Genomic DNA, 20,793 nt, shown 5'->3' with positions numbered 1-20,793 from the left:
GTCTTAATGACATCTGTTTGGTTTTCATTTTGAAAGAGGGCATCTGACATTTCAGCCTTATCATAGTACATTTTCAATTCTGTCTCTCAGTTTCTTGTTACACGGGTAGGGGTTGAGTTATTAGGTGCTCATGGGGGAGTGTCACACGATCTCCTTTCCGTCAGTAGAGATTCCAGCAGTAGGAGGGTTTATGATTTCAATTGCAGGAAATTTGACATAAAATGTATAAAAGAAAATGTGGAAAACATTTCAGGATTTCCTGTGACCTCACAGTAACTTGCAAATCAAGGTAATGTGAGCTCCGTTACAGTACATTGTTTTCCTGCAGCCACAGGAAACCTTTCCAGTGGTTTCCATGTATTTGTGGCCCCTAAGTACTGCCTGAGCACCTTTCACTTTTGACAGTCTGGTTTATAGATCATTTTCATGAAATTTTATCTGACAGCATTCTGCTTTTTATAAATTAGCAGAATGCAGACACATTAAAAAAAATTTTTGTGGTTAAATTTATTAGAGAAAGGCATTATATACGATTACAGCAAAACCAGACATATTAAGGAGCATATACTACTTCCTTCTACCAAAAGTGAAGGCTTCTTTTGAAACATGTACTGTGAACTCTAGAAAATTTACAGCATTTATTTTGAGGAGAACAGAGAGAAAGCTTAAATGCATCTTCTCTTTACCTGGGTTTGAGTCTCTTTTTGTGAAGAAATAAAATCAAAGAGTATATATGTTGCATACCCCTTGGAAAATCCAATTCTATTCTGTTTTTATTTGATGTACTCTGTCTGTTTAGACCTGCTTTTCCCTGAGGTCAATTCCAACTTAATGTCTTTTTCTTTAGGCCTCATTTTATCTCATGTCTTAATGTTTTATCTTTAAAATGCATGACATGAAAGAATTTGAGATCCAGATAGTTTCAGGAACTCCAGTAAAGACCTTTGATGGCAAGATGGAGTTTTTAACCACCTACTTCTAGGACAAGTGTGAAGTTTGATTGGCTTCTTGCCAACCAAATATAATTCTTTCCTTGCCTGTAGAATTCCTGGTATTACCCAAACACAAAATTTAATATCATCTCTTGAGGTTTGCGGTGATGCCGTGTTAAATTCAAAGTGAACCGAATGTCAGTGCTCCATCACATTTCTGTTCACTTCCTGTGCAGTGGAAGGCTAACAGGGGTTCTTTTTCTTGTTGTTTTATTACTGCTGATACTTTGAATATAATGTTTAAATAGCTCTACTGACAAATATGAAGAATAGATTGATTCAACTGTAGGCTTGACTAGCTCGTCCAAAATGTCAGTCTGCTTAATTTATTCAAAGAAAAGAATAATACTTTAAATGTCCATAATACTTAGTGTTTGCAAAGCATTCTGATATATATATGTGTGTGTGTGAATAAGCCTCAAAACGACTTCAAAAGGAGAATGAGAGGCCTCTCAGCTTCTCAAGACCAGTCTACACTTACTGTTCCCTGGGCACTAGGGTATTAGATCCTCCCAGAAAATGTAGCAATATTCAGTATTTGAACATTTTTATTACACGTAGAGAATCACTAGTTCCATTACAATCCAGTTCATTTCAGAAAGAAGTAACTACCCTTAAATTGCTAGTTTTCTAATTATAAAATTCTATAGTTCAGTCAAAAGTATATGTAGCCAAATGCATACATACATATATATATACATACAAGCATGTATATGATAATTTCATTTATGTGCCAGTATTTATATCTGTGTGGGTATGTGTGTATACACACACATACAAATAAGCCAACCATCTTGAATAAAGTTTACTCATTCATAACAAAATTCTATTGTAATATATAACATATATATTATTATATGTTACACATCATAATACATTATCTTAAATAATACCAGGATAAGTATAAATATTAGCATTCCTTGATTTTCCATGTTTTATGTAATCCATATAACGAAACGCAGCCCGGGGCAGCCCTTAGAATTTAAGGCTATTCCTTGTGTAAGTAAGTTTCTGCCACCAGCACTAAGCAGGTCAGAGTGTCTAATCCAAAGGCCATTTGCCTAGGACACCAGTCCTTTCCTTAATTGATTTGGCAGCAGTTCCTCTCAAAACTAAGTAACTAATTAAATACGTATGTAAGTTTTCTAGAAGTTTGGTAAGGTCCTTCTACTGGTGCATCCTTAATAGAGATGGAGGAGACAGACTGAAAGTAGCAGCCCTTCTCCCTGCTGTCCTGGCTCGGGTGATATTTTGGAGGGTGAGATATTGTGTGGTTTTAAAGAGGTGTCAACACAAGAGAGAAGTTCTTCCAAAAGGCATCCAGGATCTAGGAAGAATAACACCACAAATAATACCTAATGGATTACACTTTATCGCAGGTATTTCTCTGAGGCCTTTATATGACTTCATTAGATTCAGCAACTATTTGTTTAGATTATTTTGTGTGTCAGGCACTGTTGTAGACAATGTGGATTCATTAATGAATAAAATAGACAAAAGCCCATGCACTTCTCAGCTCACTTTTTCTAGTGAAAGGAGACAGTCAAGTTAAAGCAATTAAGTGAATACAGAGATGGATATAAGTGCTGTAGACAGAAATACAGCGGGCAAGGGGACCAAGAGCTAAGCTTTCAGTGGGTTCCCCCACAGAGCCTGTGGCTCTTACTCATGGTCAGACCAAGAGCCATTGAAGGGGCTTAAGAGAGAGGTGTCACGGCCTGCCTTAGTTTCCACGGCAGGGGCATGCTGTGTCACGAACCATTTAGGAGATCATCGCGATAACCCAGGTGAGAGATAATGGTGGCCGGGGCCAGCAGGGTGGCCATGGGAAAGGGGGTCAAATTCTGAATCTAGTTTGAAGGTAGAGCCAGTAGGATTTGCTGCCGAGTGGAGGAGTGAGGGAAAGAGGGCAGACTCCTGTGCGGTGGCCGTGAACATCGGCAGGGCATGGTTGTCCTCACTCACTGAGTCCTCACAACAGGCTTGTTGTCATAACCATGTTACAGATGAGAAAACAGAGACACAGAGAAGTTAAGGACCTCCTGTGACATCCCACTAACACTAAGTGACAGAAATAAGATTTTGCCGTAGATGTCTGGTCCCAGAGTCTGCTGCCTTAAACACTGCTCTGTACTTCCTCTCTGCTCGTAGTTATTCAGAGGGATCCATGATATGTAATCTGGAAATTGGAAGTCTGAAGGCACTATTACTCCTTGCAGGTATTTCAAGGACACGTGTAGTCGAGGAAATCTCTGTTTTCTGTTTCCCTGACAGCCCTGCCTCCTCTGCGTTTCTTCTCTCTGTAGGCTCTTCAGCGGCCTTGTTCTTCCCCCACATCTGAGTCACAGGAGCCGATCCAGAGCACTGCAGTGCCTCTTCCTTTCTTTACCTGTCCACCCCAACACAGCAGTGTCGGGCGCCAAGTGTCCCATAAATAGGTGTTAAATAAATGAGTGTTAAGTACAATTTTGGCTTGCATCCTTGTTTTGAACAAACAAGTGAGAAACCATCAGGTACAGGTAGCAGAAAGGCAGATAGATAGGTCGTGAGATAGAACATGTTTCTAACATCTAGAGATCCAACAGGTAGTGATTTATAGCAGCAGGACAGGATACTGATCTCCTTCGACCATTTCTGTGCCCCGGCCACTGGTGACGCTCAGGTAGAGCCTCAGCCGTCATCACCGGTGACCCTGCCTTCCAGCTCCTAACATCCAGATTCAGTGTGTGCGCCTCTTCACTGTGTTCTCTCTCGGGGAGCACCTGAAATGTTGGAAGGACACAGACTCTTTTACTCTAGTTAACAGGATCTCAGGGTGCAAATTATATATAAATTAGGCAACTCACAGGTACAGGTTCCATGCTTTTATACTCAGTGGGACCCATATTCACATACAGATCGATTTTTAAAGTCATTTCCAATTTATATTCTTGGTCCATCTTTGCAACCTCCATCTGAAGACAGAGCCATTTCTTTCAACATGTTGAAAGAAAGTCCTTGCTCCCGAAGACAGGGAGGGAAGGGAACCAGCATTCATTGCACACCCTCCATGTTCTCTAAGCATTATGTTCGATCCCAGTCATCCTTGTTTTATTTAAATCCGTGTCATGAACCTTAGCAGTAAGCAGAGCAGTAGCAGTGACCCGGGGAATTCATGCTGGGTTTTCTTTTCACATCCCATTGGTTTCCTCTACTCTCCTGAGGAATTAAATATCTTCTCTTTGGGGCCCATTGCTATTCCTTACACCTGGGTGCATCTCTTTCTCCTCTTCTGGAAGCCCTCTTTCTTGCATTCCATTGATTTCCCTGATTTATCTGCTATTTCCCAGGATATTCAGGGCCCTGATCCATTTCCCTAAGTTTGCCAGGTATAAAAGTGTTCCCATCTCTTTTAAAAACTGCACAGATTTTTAATTCTCCCTTTTCAGTGTCCACCTAATAGTCTCAACACATTTATAGAATATTCTGTCTCACTTCATATCCTGGCTTCTTGCCTAATATGAATTAGCATAAATAATATCCATCTTATTAAATATACATATATATTTGAAACTGCAAACCCAATCATCCCGCGTCATCAGAGAATGTGCGGCCGCCACTTAGACTGTGTGTGGTAGGGCTTCATTTACTGAGGGCCAGGCCCTGTGACAGCACTTTTCGTGTCTTCACTTAATTAGCACTGTGAGTGCTCAACAGCAACCCTGTGAGGTAGGTCAGTATATTATACACGTCACAGACTCAGAGTGGTTAAATAATTTTCTCTAGGTCACACAGCTTGCCTAAGTATCGGAGCTGCAGTTGGGCCCCAGCCAGAGTCTGTCCCCTTAACCCTCACACACACAGTTCTCCATGCCTTTTACATTTCTTCTCTTGCCTTTTCATTCCTCTCCATGGAGGCCTTTTTCTAGCCTTATCAACCTTAAAGGTAACACAATCCTTTAGTGTCAGGGCCACCTATCAAACTGTTTACTGCCATCTGGTTGGTAAGCTAAGCAAGCCGTTATCTTCATGTAATATTTCTGTCTTCAGCTGTGCTCGCCTGCCTTTATCACTGATCAGAGGTCCTTTTTCCCACCATCAAACAATCTCTTACATCCTAACCTCAGCACATTCTGCATGCCTAAAGTTACCAGAAATCCATTCCCCAAATATCTCAGTGTTTGGAGGCGTCTTCAGTTATTCCAGCCACACCCAGAGCGGGTTGCTCTCAGTTGGTGGGCAGAGTGCTCCCATTTGGGAAACATTCCCTCCTATATAGTTTTGAGATTTGTTTCTATTACTGTAATTCCTGCCCCTATTACATCTCTGCCCATAATAATGATTCAGCTGATAATGATTAACAAGTATCCCAGTACCACAAATTATTGAAATATTTAGCTATCAAAGAGGAATGCTGACTTTGGGGAACAGGGAGGGGAGTGGATTATACAAAGGTAGAAACAACAATAAGACTATTTAGGAAGGGAAAATAAAGAGAAAGTAGTGTGACAAGCTTGGCTACGACTTTAAATATGTTGCTGTCTTCCTCTCCTCTCGCAAACATGGTTGTGATTTAAGAGGAAGACTTTTCTTTCAGACCTGACTTGTATTTTTTCACACCAGTACAACAATTTATGGGGCAAGGTAGGCCCTGGGGAGAAGGGCTGTGTTACATAAACATACTCCAGCCTGCTTTTCCTGCAGGTCTACATGATGGTACTGGGGATTTTTTGGATTTCTAGAAGAAAACATTTTAGCCACTGTGATTAGCACACCAGATTAAAAAATAAAAAGTAAGCCGCATCCAAGATCATTTCATATCACCATTAATACCAGAAGCTTAGTATCGGCAAAACTTTTACATTTATCGTGCCATTGCAGACACGCGCTATAAAGTCCCCACCAGCGCCATCTGGTTCTGCTCTCCCGGGCCTCAGGGATCTATAAAACTACTGAAGGAAATTGAAGTTAAGGAACAAGCATGTGTTTTACAGAATTTCAGATCTCTTGATTGAGGTTTGTAAAATCCCTCTGAAAAACAATAAAAATCTTTGTTGAACCCTTTGGTGTCACCCCTGGAGGAAAGGTATTAATAAACTACATTAGTGATATGATTTTATTAAATTGTGCCATCACCCATTTTACCCACATAAAAAATTACTTTACATATGAGGAATTTCCAGATTCAAATAGTCCTTATCTTATTCATCTACCAGCTTTTAGTCACCTCGGTAGCATGTAAGAGTTCATTGGTCACAAGGTGAGCCCTGGCTTATGGGGTGGGGCCATGTTTTGATATGATGGAGTTTCATCCAAGATCACTGTGTCTAGGCAAGTGGCCTGGAGGGAGCAGCCACCCTGAATTCTGTCAGATGTTCAATGAGCCAGTGGTTGGGAACCCATCCAGTAAAACATGGCATTGGTCACAGTCCACAGGTCCCTGACAGTAAGCAAGACAGGCCAGACCTTCCCAGCTCTTAAACAATTGGCTGCACAGCCACGTCCACCCCTATTTTATAAAGAGAAGCCTGTGTAGAAATGCTGAGAAGCAAAACGAGACATGAATATGACTATGTAGTGGCAAATCAGGACATTTGCACACATTTTAAAGCTAGTGCTGTCTTTAGAATCATTCCAAGAACTGGCATTGCTTTTTGTAGGCACAGCATCTTTTCTTGACAATACAGAGTGAATGTACATTGAGTATCTAATGTTGCCAGGCTCTGTTTTAGGCAATGGAGGATGCAGAGATGAACAGAATTGGTCCTTGCCCTTAGGAAACTTGTTGCCAGTGATGGGGTGTTGAAGACATAAATGTGAGGGGCAGTGCAGTGCGCCCAGACTACCATGGCAGTGAGTACGGATGGCGTAGGAAGCTCTTAGTATGGCAGCACCTTGGCTGTTCTCTAGTCAATTCATTCTCATATTGATTCATTCCCTAAATACATGCTGAATGTTGAGGTGGTGCTGGGCACTGTGTCTAGGTATCAGGTTCATTAGGCCGAATCTCCATTAGCATTCGGGTTGAGGGGACCAGGGAATGGGAGGGAGAAACAGCCACTAAGTCAGTTAATAAGGGACTAAGTGATGGATGACTAAAGATAATTTTCACAAAGTTATAGGTAGAAAACAGGGTGATACGGTAAGGGGCAGGACTAAATGGCTGCTTCAGGAGCATCTTTTTGAAGAAGGGATAGTTAGACTGGAAACTCAGAACAATGTGGGGATACCTGTCATGTGAGGAAGAGTATCTCAGGGCTGAAGGAACAGCAGGTACCCTTGTGCTGAGGAAGGAATGAACCTGCCAAGTTCAAAGAATAAAAGATCAATGTGGCTGGAGCAGGGCAAGTGGGAAACAGAGCTATGAGATGGTGTCAGTGAGACAGGCAGAAGGCATATCACTCCTCCAAGCTTAGTAGTCTAGCTCACAAGACCAAGACAGCTTGCTTTTGAGTTGCTACCAGGGATTCTATCAGAACAGCTCTTAAGAGAAACCATGAATGTCCCTGTGCCATCTGCTCGTAACTAGACACAATTCTTGCATTCTGTGTTATGGTGGGATAAAGAGATCATCAGGGAGAGGGAGTAGTCAAGAGCTGCTTTGCAAGTTAGCACTTAGGCTCCCTGGCATGTGTCATCCAAAGCAAGTTATTTATGGATTATTTTTTTATGTTAAAAAAAAGTGTGAATTAAACAAGATAAAACTTATTTCTCACTCATGTAAAAGAAGTCCAATAGACAGACAATTGCAGGACTGATAGGGCAGCTGTGCAGTCATCAGGGACCAGGCTTCATCTATCTTGCTGTACTGTCAACCTTCGTATGCTGCTTAAATGCTAGCCATTTTACCAACATTCCAGCCAGCAAAAAAGGGGGAAAGGAGGATTAACCCTTTCTCTTTAAGGCTCTTTCCTAGATATTGCCTACCACATTTCCACCTAGATCTCATTGGCCAAAAACTAGTCCACATTGGCCATACATAGCTGCAGCAAGAGATCCAGAGGAATATTATGAGCCAGAGGACAAGGTTTCCTGCCAAGAATCGACTGGCTGCATCTAAGAAAGGGACAGAGATATATATTATGGGGAGAGAGGGGGGAAACTAGAAGTTTCTGCCATGAAAGTCAATGATTTTTCTAAGCGATATACCAACATTTATATGTCTTTCTTATAGCTAAGTACCTTTTGAAGTTTTGAGGGTTTTTTTTTTTAATTTTTTCTAAAAGATGGTAATTATGTGATGGGGTGGAGGTATTAGCTAATGCTATGGTGATAATCATTTTGTTAATCATATCAATACATTATACACCTTAAGCTTATGTCAGTTATATTGATAAAGCTGGAAATAAATTTAAAATCTTTTAAAGAAAAAAGTTATGAAATACAGATTACTATGTTTCATTTATGATTGAATTAAAATTAGTAATCATATAACTGATGCTTTATGAGATGGTTTTTTAAGAAGACAAAATGCAGAACCACTGCAAAATTATAAAAACCTGTAGGAATGATACCATAACAAGTAAACATATTGAGCACTGGGATAATGTACCCTATCTTATGAACATATACTAGTAACATCACAACATTTTTAAATTCTATTTCTCATAATAAGAAGAATATTTCGTTACTATTTCTGTCCTCATTTTTCTGGCACTTTTTAAGGTTTTTAAATAGCACAATAAAGAAGATTAAAATAAAACAAAACAAATTCTGTTCTTAATTATTTTTACTATGCTGGGAACTGTATCCCTAGAAAATAAAGCTTCAGAGCCACACATTTCCTAGTGCTCTCATTCCTTTTGAGAAAGACTATTAAAGCATGTTTAGTTCTCAGTATATATTGATATGTAGTCAAATTTTACTTTTTATTAAAAAAAAGTTAAAACTTCTGATTGATCCAGGTCCCAGGCAGCTCTTTTTCCACTTCCTGTGAACATCTTTTGTAATCATTTTCTCGTGATTCCCTTTGCCAGAGTAGGGATGCAAAGGTCCTTTCTGGCATCATACAGCTAGGCTGAATATTGGTTCTGAGTCCCACACAGTGATCGCCACTTCATTAGTCCCTCACCACTTCCCAGAAATGTCCAAGGAGGAAAAAAGCACAAAAATACTGTGGGCTGGTATATAATTTGCATATTTTCTAAGATTTTTCTTTGTTTGCAACAATTTGCATATTTTCTGAGATTTTTGTTTGTTTGGGATAATCTAAGCCAAGGGTTTTCTTTGTCTCTGAGTCATCAAGAGCTTCTGGGAATAATTGCAAACATATTGGGGTTTTATCCAAAGCACCCTTCTCTTTAGTTGTTTTCTGGGTGTTCTGCCCTGTCTATTTTTACAGGGAAAGTAATAATTCATCCTGTATAAGAGTCCAGTTCAACTCAATTCAACTAAGATTTATGGGGTGCCTCTGTGTCAGGATCTACACTGAGAGTCAGTGGATCATAAGTCGAATAAAGTTTTTCTAAGGAGCTTGAGTCTCATGGAGAAAACCAAGAGATCAAGAGGATCATTAGAATGTAAGATGCTAATTATTACTATCAGGATGCACAGGGGCTAGCAGAGGAGAGGGCACTCAACCCCCAGGTGATGTTGGTACAGTTTGGAAAGGTCTCTTGGTATTTCCGTGCCCTGAGCTGTCCAGGAAGGCAAGTGGAAGAAGCACTTTCCAAGTAAAGAACAGCCCAAGCAAAGGAGTTTGGAATTGCTCAAGTAGTGAATGGCTGGAGCTAGAACTGAAAAGCCAAGACCAGGTCATAGGAAGTTACCAGAATGTCATTAACATCTTTACTTTCTGCCATGGCAAATGGGCTTTTAATTATGAAATACCTAGTATTCCAGAAAGGACCTGAGGTCATAAAATAAAGATTTGGGTCAGTGGATATGACAAATAAACGCTAGTAATAGAATAATGAGTGATAAGAACACTTTTATATTTTAGCAAGAATCTGTATCATATACTTGAAAATTTGCAAGAATTCTGTTGAGCTAAAATAATACATCAAAGACCCTTCTCAATGATAAGCAGCAGAACATAGAAGCTGGCATGTGTGTTCCCCTGTATTTGGATCTTATCAGAGAGAATTTTTATTTTGGGTGTTTCTTTTCTGTCAAAAGGGAAGTTTTGAGCCAGATTGCCAAAAATGTATAGCCACTATAGAATTCAGTGCAAGTTCATGTCTTCAAGCCAAAGTTCATATGAGCTTGAAATTTGTCTCTGGTTAATGTTCAGAGTGGTGAATTCACCACTTAGTGCTGACTGCTGTGATGCTTGTGTACCTCCAAATTCAGCCCCCCATGCCCAGATGCCATAATGAATTCAGGCACAAAGACTCAAGCCTCTAGGAAGGCTCCCAAAATCTAGAGAGCTGAGCCACACCATAGGGTTTCCCAGGCCTTAGATACAAAGACATTTTCAGAAGCATTTGCAAATTTAAATTCAAATACAGTTATTTCATTGTCTGAAAGCAGAGCTGATTTTGATGGGCTGATGTCAAGTTCCCATATGCCAGTGGTAGTACTGCCAGCAGAAGACACAATTTTGACACAGTAAATAGCGTTCTGTTTACATGAAATTTATGTTTTGCCATAAAAATATGTTAAAGTTGCATGCAGATTTCAGCTTTCAAGGTGATCCAGCTCTTCTAGTCTCCTAAGATCAGGTAGTTAAGAAAGAAAACTTGAGAAAAGATCAGATGGGTAGCTGACATTAGTGAGATGGGCCTGGAAGTGGAATCCAGCAGCACAGAGTCTCCCTTTTCCAAAGGAATGTCTAGCTGATCAAGCAGAGGTAAAACCCTGAAGAGCAATAGGGAAGCAAGAGCCACAGTTTGGTTGGAAAGACCCAGAAGTTTGTATGAAGAGAAACAATACCTGAAAACCTGAAGTTGAGCACTGATTTTCTTTTTTTTTTTTTTTTTTTCTGAAAATGATTTCATGAAGGAAAGGTTTCCAGGGTAGACCAGAAGGATTAACTGAGACATAGGAGGAGGCAAGAGAAGTTAAATGGTGTGGTTTTAAAAAAAAGAGAGAGAGAAGTGGGAGTTACAGGATTTGAGGATCACCACACCATAGTACAATCTCGGAAGTGTTGCTCCATCAGGAAGTTTCAAAGGAGCCATAGCTGGAAAGAACAATGAAACTCTTGGATCTGCACCTGACAAATCCTAAGGAGCACGTAGTGAGATAGATAAGCTATACAGAGGATAGTAAGCCTTTGGAGTTTTCTCCAAAACTTGATAACTCCCTTGGAAGAGCCCTAAGTCTTCAAAGATAAATAACCCTCCTACACAAAGAAAATGAACAGTCCCATTCACAGCAACAAGGAGAAACTTCTACCAGATATTTGTATGGTGAATGGGAAGAAAACCAGGAAACCTGACAAAAATGAGAGAAATATAACAAATCATTTGACTAAATAAACATACCATGTCTCTGAATAGGAAGGTCACTATTGAACTGTCAGTTCTTCCCACTTAGAGAACCATTTGGGGGAAAAAAAAAAGAAAATGCATCTTCTCTATGTGATTATAGTCCGGCCTGGGAAAATAATCGTAAATTCAGAAAAAGTGGGTAGGGTCTGACTGAAAATAGTGGCTTTCTTAGGACTACTTTGAATGCTTCTCATGTCATTGAAAACTGACATTTTTGCTTTTTTAAAGAATTAAGTCAGTTATATGAGTAACTTAGATTCATTAAATAAGCTTTGGAGAAGAGAGGAAGAGGAAAAGGAGAGAAAAAACAGCATCCCTACTACCCAAAGATAATCACTGTTAACATCATTAGTCCAGTCCTTTCCTACCCTGATTTTGTGAACTCAGCTTTGATTAAACAATATGTTCTTTCAATAAATACACATCAAAGGACTATTCTAGTTTGTTCATTAGTGAACAAAGGAAAATTCGGCCCTCAGGATCTTACGTTCTTGAAACGAAAGAGAAAAAACAAATATAAGTATATTCTCTAGCACACTGCATAGTAGTAAATACCATGGAAAACTAGTGGGCAGGATAGAAAGTAGGAAATGGGGAGTTCTTTTAAGCAGGCTAAACAGCATCACCAGGAAAATGACCTTTGAGCAAAGACCAAAGAGAAGGCGTGGGACTAGGCCAACATTGTAGGGCTGGGAGGACCAGGATTTGGGGGGAAGGGGGTTTTGACTGTAAAATCTTTTCAAGTCTTTTAACTTTTGATTTGATAAAGTATACATGACTTACTCTTTCTCTTTTTCAGGGTAGTAGTATTAAGTGCATTCAAAATGTGCAACTCACCACCACCCATCGCCAGTACTTTTTCTTCATCCCAAACAGAAATTCCGCATCCATCACACAATTACTCTCCATTCCCTCAGCCCCTGGCAACTACTGTTCTTTCTGCCTTGGATTTTGGCTATTCTAGGTACCTCATGTAAGTGGAAACATGTAACGTAGATCCTTTTGTGTCTGGCTTATTTCATTTAGCATAACGTCTTCAGGGTTCATCTATCTTGCATGAGTGTCAGAATTTTCTACCTTTTTATTCCATTAGCTTTCAAGGCTGAATGCTATCCCATTGTATGAATACACCACATTTCTTCATCTGTTCTCCTGTCAATGGTGTTTCCACCTTTCGCCATGGGGAAGAATGCCGCTGTGAACATGGGTGTGTAGATTTTTTTTTTAAGTAGAGCAGATCAGATTTGCCTAGGGGATTTTTAGATACACGGTTTGAGAGAAAAAGGGGGGAAACATGGATGACTCCTGAGTCTTGGCCAGAGCAGCTGGAAGGATTTGCCAAGATGAGGGAATACTGGGACTTTACCTTCAACTTCCTTTTACTTAGCTTATAAAGTATTTGTGGTGTATAGTTAATAAAAGTCATTAATGCTGGTAGGAGACTTTCTCTTCCTGCTCATTCTAAATCCATTCTCTCCAACCCCCCAAAAGTTACATAATTTCCAGTTATCATACTTTCCCTGATACACTCATCCATCTGTTGACTCAGACCTGGGTGGGGGAGGTTGTATAACATGCTTAGCTTTTAATGTATGTCACTCAGCTTTTTTAACAGAAAAGATGGCCTCCATTGGTTAGGGAGCTGGGTCAGCTCTTCTCCACTCTCCCCAAATAATATAAATATCTAGTTATAACTGGTCTCAGTCTAATCCATGCCAGAACACAAGAAAACCAAGCAAACTGTAATTGTCACATCTCAGGAATGTAGTCCCAAGGATCTGGTGTTTTGACTTTTAATCTCTCTAAACACTAGGTTGTAAAAACGTATTTATTCAACAATCATTTATTGAACACCTGTTTGGTAGTTAAGCACTTGGGTCAGGAGAATTTATCATGATACGTTTCTTTCTCTTATAGAGATTAGATAGTGTAACAGTAAGACAGGGGTGTAACTAGAAAATGAGTGGTAGGTGCCACCAAAATGGAAGCCCAAAGTAGGGTCAGCTAACCCAAGTCTAAGGAAGGAAGTGGCATCGAATGTGATACTTGAAGAGCAAACAGGAGTCAGAGATGCAGGGGCCCAGGGACAAGAATAAGCATAAGTGTACCCCCAGGCCTGAAACACATAATGTGTACCGAGAAACAGGGGCTGCTTGAGAGGTGATTGGGGAGAAGAAATCAGACATCAGAAAGGAAAGGTCTTGAAATCATATGAAGGCTTTTGTACTCTGTCCTGAGGGTGATATGAAGCCATTGAAAGGGTTTTTTCCAAGAAACACTAAAATCTAATTTGCACTTAGGAAATATCCTTCTGGCTGCAGTATGGAGACCTACTCGAAGCAGAGCAAGACTGGAGTCAGTAAGTCTAGCTTGGAGGCAATTAGGAGGATAGGCAGATTTTTAGACTGGGATAATGGCAGCAGGGTTGGCAAAAGTAGGTAAGTCAGAAGAAACTAAAGCACAACAGAACCCGGTGATACATTGGATGTGCAATGAAGAGACAGCTCAGGAATAGAGCCGAGTTTTCTGTCTTAGGCAATTGGCGATTAAGCCATTGCACAAAAGAAGGGCAGGTTTGATGAGAAGAAAGTGTGTTCCATTGGAAATGTATGAAGTTCGAAGTGCCTGTGTGCAGTCAAGTTCAGAACTGGACAGTCTGAAGTACAGGCAAGAGACCTAAGTCACAGGGAGAACTTGTGACTGATACCCATACAGATAATAAAAACCACTAACCTTCCCAGAGAGTGTGTTTATATAAGAACCAAAGGTTTCTGGCAGAACACCAGGGTATTTTACCTTCCCCTTTAGGTAGGATTCTTGAGATAGTCATTTTTCTAATGATTACATTCTGTGAACAGCATCTTTAACAGCCTGGATAATATTCTCTCATAGGGATGTACATGCTTAGCCAGCCAAATAGAGTCCTGTTCATTTTCACTGTTTTACTATTTAAAAGGACCTGCAATGAATTTTGGCACTCCCCCAAATTAGCTCTATGGGATGTTAGTAAGCTGTATGTGGGAAAAGTAGTCCATGGTCAGTAAGTATATTTGGCTTAATAAATTTTAATAAATACAACTTGGTTTAAAAAACTGTTCATTAGGGTTCTTTGCAGTGATTTGTCAGAGCCTTAAATATGCTGCTCTTCTCTGTGACTCTTCAACATGGTGCTTCTGTGGTCGGTTTATTCCCTTACTAAGCCCTGGGCCCTGGTGTGCTTTCTGGGGGGAGTACTTTCAGGACTAGGGACTGAGCATAGAACAGTTTCATGGGTTACTAACCTGTGTACAAAAGCTGTCCCAAATTCCAACACATAGTTTCAGAAATTGAATTATCAAAGGACAGGAACGGATGCGTGTGTCCTGGGTCCACCATGCCAAATACCCTTCCCAAAGGTGACTCCATTACCATGGGAATATAACATGTTACAAAGACCTGTTTCACCATAGTCCGGCACCAGCTGTGGTGGCAAATGGTTTAAATGTGATCTAGCCTGGTAGTGTTTCTGTGACTACGAAGAGGAGGCTCAACACTTTTTGGTGTCACCAGTTGCTTGCTGCTCTTTTGTGAGTACCCTCCCAGGTCTTCCACCTGCCTGTTAGGCTCTTAGCAAGTCATGGAAATAATGGTCTATTTTTATAGTCTGGTGTTAGTGCAGAATTTAATATACTTGTGACAGTTATTCCCCCAGCTTGTTGTTTATCATTAACTCATAGTTCTTTTCCAACATGTGGAACTTCTACATTTTCATGAATCCGTCCTTTAAAGCATTTCTTTTTGTAGTTTTCTCACTGTTTTTAAGTTTGGAAAGTTATGTGCAGCTTTATCTAGACACTTAATAATCACTTCCTGGTTTTTTGTTATTAATTCTTAACACCCCCACAAAAAAAATAACTTTTACAGCACTGTTTTCGGAATAATTTTCCCTTCCCAAATTAATAATGTTACACCCACAGTCTTTAATAGTTTTTATGGGGAAAAAAATTATTTCCGTGTCCTAAATTTAGCAAGCAGAGATGAACGGTTATTTACTAGTGGTCAGTACCTTTAGCCAGGTTTAGTCTTGAGCGTACTTTTTGATATTGATGTGATGAAAACCTTGACATTTAGAAACTGACTTATGCTTAATCTGATATTGTGATAAGCATTTCCTTCCCTGGAGCTCTTGGGGGAAATCACTAGACAGAAAAGGCTAGCATGTTTAAAGAAATATGAAAACTAAAATGAAGAAAGGACAATTCTTAATCATCAGTGTCAATAAAAGCAGCCACTTTACAAAGATGATAAGGTTTAATTCTTACAATTCATTTTACAGCTGAGGAAGTTTCACAAGTTACTTAGCTTAAGTCTGCACGCTAGCAAGGGCAGAAGCAGGACTACTTCCAGAGCTGTTAATCACCCATCCTGCTCCTACCGGGTCTGCGAATATAGTCTTAGGATTCCCCGAAGGGCGTTCCTTTTTGGACAGTCTCTGTACTTTATCCAAGAATAAGAGTCATAGTTAACCACTCTGACATTTATAGGATGAAAGGAGGGGTAGCCCTTCAGAACCGCAGCGCTGAAGTTTTGTAGGCAGGTAGCACATTGAAATTCTCTCTCCTACAAGACTGAACTTGGGGCCCCTGTCTGGTGCGAGGACGTAGGTGCTGAGGGAACGCTTCATTGTAGTCAGAAGGTAAGCAGGCGCCTCTTAGCTAGCTGGTCAAGCCCCTGGGCTTGGCTAAATGCACGCGAGCTTTTTCTTTTCTCAAATCTTTCTCTGCAAGTTCACACAGAAACTTTAGAACAGTTTCTCATCCCTCTGCCTCCACTTGCCTTCACAGGCAGAGTAGGTTCATTTTTGAAGCGCGCGTGGTCCGATGCTGAGCCAGCCTGGCTCTGCAGAGACAAGCGGTTGTTTGTTACCCAGGCAGGGCCTGTGCCCTCCAGTTCCCTGGCTTTGCTGCTCCCTCGACAGATCCTTTCCCAAGGCCCCCGGGAGCCACTTTTGTGGCAGATTCCATTTGGTTTCACAGGGCCTCTAGGAGGGGCGGCGGGGGCCGCTTGGCAGGGCCCACTGATCTCCCACGTTAGCAGTGATTTGCAAACTGCTCTCGGAGGGAGCGGGAGCCCAGCCCCGCACAGGCTGCTCCTGGTGCCCCCATTGTCTGCGGGGGTCGGGCGCCTTTCCCCGGCTGACCTGCCTGTGAGGGGAGAGATGTGAAAAGTTAGAGACAAAAATGGTTTCTACAGACAGAGGGGGAGCTTTCTCGTACAGAAAGGAAGGAAATACCTCTGAGGGATTTTATTTTTTTTTCCCCCCTCTTCATCCAAAAAATACAAAGGGACTCTCTGTCTTTAATGCGAATGTCGGCTTTAAATCTTTTAGGTTTGGATTAACTCTGCAAAAAAAAAAAAAAATCTGACAGGCTTTCAGATATGACGCAGAAAAACTTTTTTCCCCTCAATTCATGTTGTTCATTTGTAAAGCCAAAGGCTGGTGGACTGAATAGTGGGCGCCAGTTGTTCCCCATTCATAGTTAACATCACAATGGTCAGAATTAGCAGCCTAGAGTCTCTGCCACCACTTTTGCCTTTTCCTCCAACAGACATTTAATGGAAGGTGGCAAAGGCAGAAATAAATCTTTCTTCTCTTGTCCCCAAAGTTAAAATAGATTAAAATTAAGCCAAGTAAATGAGGTATTTTCAATCACATGACTTGGAATCTTAGCTTACCTTTTTCCCCCAAAAGGAAAAGGAAATGTGGGGGATTCTTAATCATTACCTTACCAAAAAGCTTCCTTCAACCTAAACAAAACCCACCGACCTTATAGACATTTCCTATTACATAGTTATTGTTGGTTTTCACTATTGAGGATGTCAGCAAACACGTCGAAGATCATGTTTTGCTTATAAAATAAAGTGACTTTTATGTGAATATTTTTCATCCTATTGGTGTCTAGAATAAAGGTGCTATTTCATTGAACCCACATGGCAACATGTATTTTCTGAAATTTTTTGTAATAGCACGTTTTTATTTTAAATGTGTTAGGGAACAACCTTAGCTTAGCATCCTTGCACTGGCAGTCTATAGCAATAAGCCTGTGCTAATGTACAAAAAAATTTAAGCAGCAATTCCTGGTCTTCAGTCGGAAGTCAGAATGAATAGGTGATCTGAGACATCATTTAAAACCAGTGATCTTTGTATTTCAGAAGGATTGATTGAGTAGAACTGTTTGTGTGTAATTGTGAACTGCCTATAAGAATTAAACTCTAGATCATTTTTAATTCATGAACCATATGTAGGTTTTGGGGGTTTTTTTTAAAGTCCTGGGTGATTTTTAGGACAGTGTAAACATGCATGCATTAGTTGGCTACTTTTTACTGGAGTTATAATACATTTATGTTTTTAATTGTACCACAAATTTACTCTTCATAAAGAGATGTGAAGTGAAAAAATATTTCTTTTACTTTTATTGTATGACATTTACTTTTTAAGCTTTGTATAATCTAATTATATTACAAAGGGATTTTTTTTAATTATTACAAATAACTAATGGAATTTCAAAGGGATGATTAAATTTATTTTTAACACACTTTTATTTGGGTTTTACATTCCAGGTACTTGGTCTGAATTTAGCAATAACAGGATTCATGAATACAAGTTATATGAATCTTTGAAAAAAATTATTTTTCTACCTAGTATCAGCCAAAAATAATCAAATTGTTATTTTCATAGATACTTTAATTTGATTACACCTATCATGATTTATCTGGATGATTTCTTTAATATTGCACAATATTTTATAAAAGTAAAGTTCGTTTTTATTTGCCAGAAAAGTAAATTTAGTTTCTATTACAACTTGTTCTCCATGTTGTATTTTAAGAGAATTTAATCCACAGTATATTTGGAGTTTGCTCAAAATGATTTTGATATTCTAAGTTATAAACGGTCACAGTTTAATACTCCATGTATTGATGACAATAATAAAAATCTCATAAAAATACAGAAAGATTTGGCACATGATAAAACTGCCATCTTAGCTCTTTGAGGGGGAAAAATAGATATAAATACATATTTTAACATACTTGATTTATAATTCCAATATTTCACAAGTTTGAATTTAGAATTATTGTACACCCTCTTGCAGAATGAGATTCTTAAAATTATTTTACTTAACATCATATAAAAGCTAAATGTGAATGATGTATTTCTTGGTTTTTGAAATAATATTGTTTCTGATGGCTTACCCAGGCAGCGATGTTGTTTAGTTCTGGCGTCTTTTGGACGGGCCTGTTATTTATCCCTGTGGCGTCTTTGCTTCTTGATGTGCTATACAAGGTGTAAGTATGATTCTCAGTTATGTGTGTTAAAATACAGATGCATGTGTGTTTTAGTCCTCAGATTTCTCTAGTTGTACCATGAACTCAAGAATGTAGAGTTTGCAGAATAGGAATTAGTGATATTAATTAATTCTACCTAAATAAGTAAAGAAGAAAGGAGTGATTTGGAACTAGAAAACTAAAGCGTTTAAAAGACTGAACGAGAAGCAAAGCAGGTAGTCTCAATTAACATTAGGGAGTTTATCTTTAGAAATCAGTCTGAAAAAACCCATTCAAGGTAGAAGAAAAATATGCTATTATCTCCAACACATCTCTATATATATATATTTTGTTAATGAGCAGTAGTTGTGAAAAGTGTTTTGCCTGCCTGATGAAAACATCTATAAAATACAGAATGCAAGAAACTAAAACTTTACTAATTTTCCTCAAGGATTATAAGTTTGAAAATGTTATCTCTTCCAACCAAAAACAACATCTTTAAAGTTAATTATATGATGCTTATGTAATAACTTTGAGAGTTTTAATATTAAAAGCCTAAACCATTTCTTTTAAGACTATTATTTCTGTAATCATACTAATGCTCAAAATTACTGTAACTTCTTAGATTCTATTGAAAAACTGTTGTTTGTTCTCTGGTTACTGTTGTATTTAGCAGCATGATAATAAACCAGTTTTGTAAAGTCTTAAGTCTTCACACGGGTATTTCCATGTCTCTCCTTTTTTTTTATAGTATCAAAAGGACTGCTTTTAAAACATTAGTAGATGAAGTTCAGGAGCTAGAGGCAAAATCTCAAGATCCAGGAGCAGTTGTGCTTGGAAAAAGGTAAAATACACACTGATATGTTCTTTTCCAAATGAACTTTAAATGTGTCTTTTACTAGTGGTTGCAAGTAAGTGGCAATATTTATATTTATTAGTTAACAGGGAGCTAAGCAGTGTTGTTGACAGATTTTTGGAATCATACAGATGTGAATTCACATCAAATCTGTCATTCATTAAGCTGTGCGTGACCTTAGCCAAGTTGTTTAATGCTACTGAGACTCAATTTTTTCATCTGTAAGATGGGGGTGATAATACCTACCTCATAGCTAGTTGTAAGAATTGAATAAAATACTATTGATAAAACAGATAGCTTGATACCTGGTGCTTACTGAGCATTAAGTGGTAATTATAAATATCATTGTGTTATTACATGACACAGGAAAAAAAAGACTTAGCTTGAACAGTAATGAGCATTAAATAGTAATTATAAATATTATTGTGTTATTACATGACACAGTAAAAAAAAAAAGACTTTTAGCTTGAACAGTATGCATAATAAAATAGTATGTAATGAAAATCAGAGGTTGACACAGGGCCTGCTGCCCTACAATTGCATTTATAGTTGAGTGCGTCAGGAACTGACCTAGGCGTATATCATATATGAAGTGAGTTGTATCTTCCAAGTCCTTTCCTCATACCCCACCCCTACAAAAAGCAAGGTTATAAAGCTAATCAAATCTACTAAATTCATAAAGCATTATAAATAAGAAGTTAAAATTATTTAAAAGCAGTCTATAATGAAATATAATTATGAAGGTAATACCAGAAATTTGTTTCTTCTCTCTTTCATCACACTGAAATGAGTTAAAATTTTGTCTGAGCCATCAGAAATGGTTTATGTTGCCATGGTATGATTCAGTGTTACTCAGTTTGACAGAAAGGAGTGAGGGTCAGACTGGGACTCAAGCTGAGACCTTGGTGTCCAGCCCTCACTCGCTCTCTTTGGGCTGAAGGCATGTGCCAGGCCTCCACTGGCATTAGTTGGGCACTCAGTCCGTGCTGCTTACCGTGCCCCACTCACCACTTCATATGAGTATCACATTGAGTTCCTATAACAAACCTCTTTAAATCGATCATCCCCATTTTTTCCGGATGGGGAAACTGCAGCTCAGAGAGACTAAGTTCTCAGGTCTGTAGGGACTGAGCTGGGCCTTGAGCTTATGTCAGTTGAGTTTAGAGCCCTGCTCCTATCCATTCACTATTCTGCCTTTTGCTGCTTTTTGAGAATGTGCTGGAGCAGCAAA

General features: G+C 39.2%; 1 protein-coding gene across 4 annotated transcripts in view; it reads left to right on the top strand.

Annotated features, from left to right (window-relative positions):
* ATP8A1 (ATPase phospholipid transporting 8A1) overlaps nucleotides 1-20,793 on the top strand; it is a 216,983-nt gene that overhangs the window by 184,160 nt on the left and 12,030 nt on the right. For all 4 annotated transcript variants that reach the window (XM_036905468.2, XM_036905471.2, XM_036905469.2 and 1 more), the window contains 2 exons: nucleotides 18,639-18,727; nucleotides 19,458-19,550. In XM_036905468.2, coding sequence (XP_036761363.2) covers nucleotides 18,639-18,727; nucleotides 19,458-19,550 — 182 coding nt within the window. The remainder of the gene's footprint in view (nucleotides 1-18,638; nucleotides 18,728-19,457; nucleotides 19,551-20,793) is intronic.

The sequence above is a fragment of the Manis pentadactyla genome, chromosome 5, assembly GCF_030020395.1.
Source record: "Manis pentadactyla isolate mManPen7 chromosome 5, mManPen7.hap1, whole genome shotgun sequence".
Lineage (NCBI taxonomy): Eukaryota > Metazoa > Chordata > Mammalia > Pholidota > Manidae > Manis > Manis pentadactyla.
Note: the sequence above shows the minus strand (reverse complement) of the source record. Positions and strands in the feature narration are given on the sequence as shown.